Source organism: Pygoscelis adeliae, unplaced genomic scaffold (genome assembly GCF_000699105.1).
Source record: "Pygoscelis adeliae isolate BGI_AS28 unplaced genomic scaffold, ASM69910v1 Scaffold54, whole genome shotgun sequence".
In the NCBI taxonomy this organism is placed as follows: domain Eukaryota; kingdom Metazoa; phylum Chordata; class Aves; order Sphenisciformes; family Spheniscidae; genus Pygoscelis; species Pygoscelis adeliae.
The window spans coordinates 2718530-2726970 of NW_008824982.1; the positions used below are offsets into that span (position 1 = coordinate 2718530).

General features: G+C 40.2%; 1 protein-coding gene across 1 annotated transcript in view; it reads left to right on the plus strand.

Annotated features, from left to right (window-relative positions):
- Positions 1 to 2139: 2139 nt before the first annotated feature.
- The window catches only part of TRDN (triadin), a 113904-nt gene continuing 107602 nt past the window's right edge, over positions 2140 to 8441 (plus strand). Inside the window, exon 1 of the mRNA XM_009325680.1 lies at positions 2140 to 2661. Coding sequence (XP_009323955.1) covers positions 2640 to 2661 — 22 coding nt within the window. The 5' untranslated portion in view covers positions 2140 to 2639. The remainder of the gene's footprint in view (positions 2662 to 8441) is intronic.

The window sequence follows — 8441 nt, forward strand, 5'->3', positions numbered from 1 at the left end:
CGTGTTTTACCCCCAGCCAGCAACTAAGCACAACACAGCCGCTCACTCACTCCCCCCCCAGTGGGATGGGGGAGAGAATGGGAAGAGCAAAAGTGAGAAAACTCACGGGTTGAGATAAAGACAGTTTAATAGGTAAAGCAAAAGCTGCACACACAAGCAAAGCAAAACAAGGAATTCATTCACTCCTTCCCATGGGCAGGCAGGTGTTCAGCCATCTCCAGGAAAGCAGGGCTCCATCACGCCTAACGGTTACTTGGGAAGACAAAATGCCATCACTCTGAACATCTCCCACTTCCCTCTTCTTCCTGCAGCTTTATATGCTGAGCATGATATCATATGGTGTGGAATATCCCTTTGGTCAGTTGGGGTCAGCTGTCCCGGCTGTGTCCCCTCCCAACTTCTTGTGCACCCCCAGCCTACTCTCTGGTGGGGTGGTGTGAGAAGCAGAAAAGGCCTTGACTCTATGCAAGCACTGCTCAGCAGTAACCAAAACATCCCTGTGTTATCAACACTGTTTTCATCACAAATCCAAAACACAGCCCCATACTAGTTACTATGAAGAAAATTAACTCTATCCCAGACAAAATCAGCACATTCAGGCATGAATATTTTCCCCAGTTCTGTCTTCTTATATACCCAAACTGAGCCTTTTTATTTCAATTTGTGTATATTTTATTTCAATTTGTGTAGTAATACAAGTGAAAGCAATCCTGACTTTGCAATATTGATTAGCTCTGTGCTTCAGGCATTCAGCTGAGATGATATCTCTCACATCTCAAGCAAGTAGCATATCTGTCAAAATACAGATGACCCAAAGTATTTAGCTGTTCATGTAAAATGGAACTGCTCCGGCAGAAGAGGAAGAAGTAATTGGCTTTGCCTTAGTATCACACATCCTAGCACCCTTTACTAACCACCGAGCTATTGTGGGCAGCTGTTTTGTTGACGTGAATGTGATTCCACAGAACATTTTGGTATTCATGAAGGAGTATTTCTGAAGGAATAAGGTTTTGTCTAAAATCTTTTCATCAGCCTTAGTGAGGAGGATCTTCTGAAGGACAGGCTAAAGGAGCAAACAGAGGGTTAGGAGGATGATCAGAAAAGCACTGACTACTGAGCATCGAGTAATCAAAACCTGTCAGTGCAAAAGATTTGGTTAGTAGAGCTGAGGAAGAAAGGGGATGGAGCACTGATTGTGAGCTTTGGCTAGAAAAGGCTAACATTTTCAGACATGTGGCAGGTTTGAAGTGCATGAAAGTAGAGGGAAGAGAAAAATCCTGGTGGCAACTGTAAACTGTTCAGTGAACCTTCACTTCTGCATCTTGTGCACTGGATAAATAGATTCCTTTCCTTATACTCTGCCACAGAGCCAGGTGCTTATATCTCCTTGGGAGAAGATGAGAAGTGCAAATGCCAGCCCATGTAGCGGCGACGAGCTGACTACAGGTTCCCTAGTAAGAACTGTTTAAGATGGTTTCTGATTTCATGTGACGATGACATTTATGTAGAGGTATGCTGGCTCAAGGGCACTTTTTTGCTAATTTCATTTTCAAGCTATTGCCCACATACATAATTGCACAGATGTGAAATTGCAAGCAATGCAATGAAATGTTTGCTCAGGTTTTTAAATCATTATTCTTATTTAATATAAATATATTTGTTCCTCTAAATTGTTTTAAAAGTCTACTTGTTCTCAGTTTTATAAAATCTTGTTTAAAATCACAGATTTTTTGAGCTGTTTAATTGTTTCCATCAATCTGACCTAGAAAAAATCTGATCTGCTTAATATTTTTGCATATTACCTTCATGCATTTAGACTATATAAACTATTACTATTTACATTTTTAACAGTGTTCTGTAATACTTAGATGAACTTCACAGGTATGTGTGAAAATTGCAGCAAATCAGAAGAGTACCAAAAAAATCCATCTGAAGAAGTTACCAATTTCATAGGTTTAAAGTGGTGTCTTAATCGGCTCTGAACTGAGACTAAGAATCAAAGTGGAGAAAATCACCTAAATTTACCCTCCCCCTTAGTCAGCGGTAAGCTTCATAGGACCCTCCCCAAACCAAATAAGGCCAGGAAGAATGTGCTAAGCACTGAGTGTGCTAAGAATAAAGTTGAGCTGGGATGGATAAGGTTACTTTGAACTCTATATTTCAAGTTTCCTGACATACCCCCCAAAGAACAGCAATTATGCTAGCGAGGCTGTAGGAGCGTTAAACAGTTCTTTCCCAGTTCTTTTGCTTTTTGCTGCCTTTCCATGAGTTCCTGTCCTGTTTAGAGCTGGACCTTTTTACTTTTTATTTGTAGTGTGCACGGTACTTAGGATATTAGAAAAAACATGCTGAAGATTCACTGTGAGGCATGGCTATTTTTGTTAGAAGCTGATACTTTAGACTGAGCTTTAAGTGTTGCCTCTGGAAGGCCTTAGGTTGCTCTGGGAGGGCAGGAGTCTGCAGAGGAAACAGAAAGTTCAGAGGGGCGCAAAAGAAGAAGGAACAGAATTAGAAAAAGCAGGGGACCTCCCTCCTCCTCATTCTGCAGCTCCTGCAAGAGCCAGCAACCCAGAAGTATTATCTAAGCTGCCACAGTAGATCTTGACCTTTTTAACAGAGTATCTCTTACCATCATCATCATGGCCGAGATTACAGCAGAAGGTATGGTAAATATTTTCAAATATAATTAACCAAAAATGATATGTACTTTGACAGTGTAATTGAGCTAGTCTGTCAATATGATTTGTTGCTCTTAGCAAATAATGCTTTCACTCCAAGATCATTTCATTTTGTATGTTGGATTGCTTTCTACTTTTCTTTCCTGTTTTTTTGTTTTTCTTTTTCACTCCTGTAGCCTGAGTTTCTACCAGTTACTGAAGCTAGAGCTCTGTACACCTCTAAAAATAGCGTTAGTCTCATTTGCAGAACACTGCTTAGGCAGCTCCATTAGAGTGATACAAGAAGGAGAATGTCTGAATGTCAGGTGGTTCCGCCCTCAAGCCTTTACTCAGGTACAGCTTTGATAGTCCCTTATAGTCGGAGATTTGCCGGAGTCAGAATAGCTTAGTTTGGTGGCCCTGATTTTTCCATAAAAGGAGCACAGTGTTTGTGAACTGTACATGAAGTTACTGAAGGGTAAAAGCTATCAACTCTGCAATCCTTTATTCAGGTAATCTTCTAAAGGAGTCAGTGAAAGTTGTGCTGAAATAAGTACGCCAGAGCTAGGCCTACAAGAATGAAAGGCAATTGTATTAACCAGTAAATACATATTCTAAAATATGAATATTTCATGTACTTTAATATTTCCTGACCATTCATATTTAAATAACATTTTATATGCATAACAATATTTTATCAACCGCAGCGGACAGGGGATATATTTAAAATGCAACCGTCTTTAAATTTAATACTGGATATTTTAGTTGAATTTCATTCCAACCTTTTTTTCCCAGTGTGGATTACTCCACTGTTTATCCAAATTTAATAATAACACTACAAAAAAAAAAAAAGCTTTTAAACAGTCTTCTGAAAGTTATTTTTATTCTAATTGTCAAGGTTATGTGGCATTTCAGTGTATGAAAGTTGTACTTTTCATCTTCCATTTTTCATTGTTAATATTTGTAAGGGGATCTGCATTAAGTGCTATTAGAGATTGTCTTCTAAAGGATTGATGTTAGGACTATGTCAAATTGTACAATCCTTGCCTGATGTCTGGTTAGCCACAGCAAGGAGACGATGTGCGTATGATTTTTTAATCAGCAGTTGGACGGATCTATAATTTGCTTCTGGTGGCAAATACTGCCAAAACAGGTGGCTCAGCCTGGCAGCCCTAACCCAAATGCTAGCACTAGCATATTTCAATATTCTTAACCAGGTTTATTGGAAACATTGGTTATTTTGTAGCTGCTCTCAGGGAAATCTGTGAAATTATATTTTTCTTCCAAAATGCGTGCGTTAATACCATCAGTGTCAGAGGAGCAATATGGAAGTACCTCTTGCAAGGTTCTCCAAGAAAAAAAAATATTAGCAAGATTTTTAGTCAAAAATTAATAGCGAAAATAGAAGAATTTTCCATCAGTCTGGAAGTGACTTTTCAGTCATTTAGCTTAATAAAGAAAGAAAATAAAAGACTCTAAAATAAAATAAAAATAAAACAGAGTCTGAAAATGTTTTTACAGTGCTTTTATAGTGTTTTTACAGGTGTTCCTTAGCTGTAATATTGTGTATCTTTCTTCTGTGTTTTTTCTGTGCAAAGCAATAGACTTCAGGTGATAAGGGTCATCAGCTCCACAGTAACCTGACCTTCAGCATGACAGGTAAATAAGCCATATAATTAGTTTAGTTTAGTTTAATTTTGTTAAGTTTAGTTTAGTTTTGTTTTGTTTTCTTATATTTGGAATGGACTTATGTTGATTGGCTGATTTTTAAACTCTCGGTCCACGAGATGGAAATATTACTTATGGCAGAAAACTAAGAATTCAGCCTGGGGCTAATGTTTCACTGCAGTTTATATTCCTCTGGGGCTACTGCTGGTACTCACAAGCTCTAAACTTCAGCAACATACAGTTTGGGCAAATAAAAAACAATTAAAATACCTCTTGCTTCACACAATTCCTTTTTGATTCCTCCAGCTCTGGAGCCCTCAGCATAAGAAAGACACGGACCTGTTGGAGTGGGTCCAGAAGAGGGACACGAAAATGATCAGGGGGATGGAACACCTCTCCTCTGAAGAAAGGCTGAGAGAGTTGGGGTTGTTCAGCCTAGAGAAGAGAAGGCTTCGGGGAGACCTTTTTGCAGCCTATCAGGACTTAAAGGGGGCTTATAAAAAAGATGGCAGCAAACTTTTTAGCAGGGCCTGTTGCGACAGGACAAAGGGGAATGGCTTTAAACTAAAGGGGGGTAGATTGAGACTAGATATAAGGAAGAAATTTTTTACGCTGAGGGTGGTGAAACACTGGTACAGGTTGCCCAGAGAGGTGGTGGATGCCCCATCCCTGGAAACATTCAAGGTCAGGTTGGACGGGGCCCTGAGCAACCTGATCTAGTTGAAGATGTCCCTGCCCATGGCAGGGGGGTTGGACTAGATGACCTTTAGAGGTCCCTTCCAACCCAAACTATTCTGTGATTCTATGATTCTATGATTTTATTTTGTTTCATACTACATCCCAGCCCATGATTTGCTGGGGCCTTCGTGACTTTATTAGGATTAAAGTACTTGCTCCTTGTGGTAGGTATTCTTAACTCTATTTTACACTGCCAGCCACACATTAGCTAGACTGTCAGGCTCCTTGCCTTGTGGGATACCATGCTGACACATCAGAGACCACGGCACAACGTGATGGAGGCTTCAACACTGCCATGGCCAGTGTGGCTTCTGGTTTAGAGAGATAGTCCAGCCCTGGCAGAGAGATAACTGATGGTGCATATCTCACAGTATCTTTTTCTGACGGCCCATGTCAATACCATGATCTGTCCAGAGACAGATGCACCGGGCCAATGGGGTGCTCTTTCAGGTCAACATCAAGGTAATGACAATGAGACTAAGCAGCTTAAAAATGTAGCCACCAAGCAATGACCCTGGCCTCTCTACCTGCATTGCAAGCCACACGCACTACTATTCATTTCCACAGATACAAACTGTTAGTTGTGGAAATACTGGTGAAGTGTACCTGGTGAAAGACAGAAGGAGATCTCTGAAGACAGCAATTTATAAATGCCCTTAGAAAGTTGGCAGGACTTAGGTCTCCTGCTGGCAAATATTTAGGAGAAGATTCCAAAGGATTACCTTCAGCATCCTCATATTACATGTAATAGCAACCACAGAAATGTACTATTAAAATCTGGAAGTCCTTAAAACTGTATAAAAAAAATTTCTAATCGATACTAACAGATACTCTGTTAGTAGTACTCTGTCTTTGCAACACTCAGGATTATTATTATTATTATTATTATTATTATTACATTTCAGCTGTTACTGCGTATTCTGTAATGGCCAGGGACTTTACTGTGATCCACTTAAGAGCTTGCCTAGAAAGCCACAGTTATCTAACTATGCTTCTCTGCTGTGTTTATGAACACGGGGATTGGACTGCACTCGATGGCAGATGTAGTTAGAGCTGCCACTGCTGAAATATGAATACAAAGAGCCTGGCACCTCTGAGAAATGGCTCCTACCAATGTACAGCTTAATCTGTATGTGCACAATAGCTCCAGCAGCAGCCCTATAGTTGCTCCTTTCTAGTCCAATCTACTGCAGGTCACAGTGCAAGGTTGATGGCTGTCCCCTGGCACTTTATCCTCCCACGCAGGGAAGAATGAACACTCAGCTCTGCCTGCTGCAATGCACCGGAGACTGTGCACTGATCTAATCCAGGGAGGTGAGGAGAGGAGAAAGACAAGGTTTCTATGCCAGCTGTTTGTCTGCCATAACTTATTTCCCCAGCGGAGCAAGAAAGAAGCAGGAGTCAAACAAAAATGTGACAATGAGTCACAATTTGGTCCTTACTTTGCTACTGAGAGCTGTACAACTACACATTTCCTCTGTCTCGGAGCAGGCTGCAAGGAGACAGGCTGGCCCCGAGGCCACACGCAGCTTGTCAGTGACAAAATCAAAATTAGCTTCTGGATTTCAGTCCTTTTCTCAGACTATTTGATAACTATGAAAAGTTTTAAGATGTAAACCATTTCAAAAGGCAGATTTAACAAGATCTGAATGCTTGAAGATTAATATACGTGAAACTGATAATGTATGAGAAATAACACACAAGAGCCGGAGGGTAAAACCATAACGACTTCACAAGTGTGACGGCCAGAAGCTAACAGCAGTCTCCAGTTGGCAAAAAGTTTAGCGAAGTCACACTACAGCCAAGAGGGAGACAGCTACTTCTCATGGTAATTCATGAGTTGCTGCTAGAGGTGCTAGTTGTGCTGACTGCAAAAGGGGCCTAGATGAATAAATTAGATTAGATGATTCATTTTGATGGCTAAAGGCATGTGAGGTGTTTCCTAGCCTTCAGTTAGACTGCTGTTGAAGCATTGAGTTAGGAGGTTTCTATAGAATTTTTTTGCAACAAGCGAATTTACAAAATGAAAAGATGTCTTCTTTTTCTGGCTTTCAGTATTGATGAGGAAGCAGACAGTATACCTTTTGCAGCGGGGTAAGGAAAATAGAATCATTTTGGCAATGGTTTTTTGAAGGAATCCATCTGCTCTTGTTCAGAAGTACTGGGTAAAATCAACAGTCTAATTACCCGGAGAGACAAAATTCAGAAAACCCAGGTCTGCCTGTAAAAAAGTAAGTCTTTGGGGGGAACAGAAGCTCCAAATTCTCACTGAAATTCTTTAAAACTTGGATTCCTCTGTGCCTGTGGGCCTGGACAACTGAGCTGGTTAGTTTGGCTGCAGCCTGGGTGCTTTCTCGTAGTCTATTGAGGCAAGCAAGCATTGGGCCAAATTTGTTACCTTAAGTTTTAGGTTTAAGAATTTGTGGGCACTGTTACTCACAACTGATATGGTATCTATGTATGTTCGGTTGGTACAGAGAAACTCTAACATATTGTTACCTTAGGTAGCCCCTTAGAAAGTCAGCTAGCTATGGACAGCAGGAAACCTTAAAACCTATAAACCAGAGGTTTAAGCTAATGCATTTTGTTGCTGGTCCGTGACAGGCTAAAAGTGTGTGTGTGCAGTTAACTCGTGTTTACTCGTGTGCAAACAGCTGGACTGTAGGTCTGATCATTTATTCACTTTTTTTAAAAGAACGCTGTGCTTATAAGTATTTGGAGCATATTTTAAGGTTACTTATATAATGAGAAATATGTTTAAGAGTAGCATTTTCAAGTTATTAGGGTGATCAGTTCCCACTGATTTCAAAATTAAGTCTGTGCAACTACTTAGATGCTTAGAAGTCCCAGTCTACACCTTCAGGTGCCTACTCCTTGAAAAAAATCTAGTCTATAAATATTTTGAGTACCTTTACGCATTGCCTACAATGTAAACACTGAGTAAGAGGTGGATTCATGCTGTTTTTACTGCTCTGCTCTGGAAAGCAGAAACTGGTTTCGTTTAAAACACATTTCATAATGCAGGTCTGTCTTCAGTGCAGGACACACTGAGGATGGAGAAACCAGAGTTGCCCTCTTTGCAGCAGGTCAGCTGCTTACAGAAATGGAGAAGCTTTCCTTTTCTTTCTGATGCTGATATTCCCTGGTTTCTGCTCTGTTTAAGCAGATTGAACTAGTGGACAGTGCTCATTTTACCAGCTTAAACCATATTTAAAGTAGCAGAAGGTGGATTGCTTTAAATCAAAATGTTTGAAAAACCTTTTAAATCACCAATTTTAATCGTGATTTAAATCAGGAAACAAGAAACCTGGATTTCAAAACAACAATTTTAATCTTTTTTGTATGTGTCGTCTATCATTCTTTTTCCCAAAAGAATGG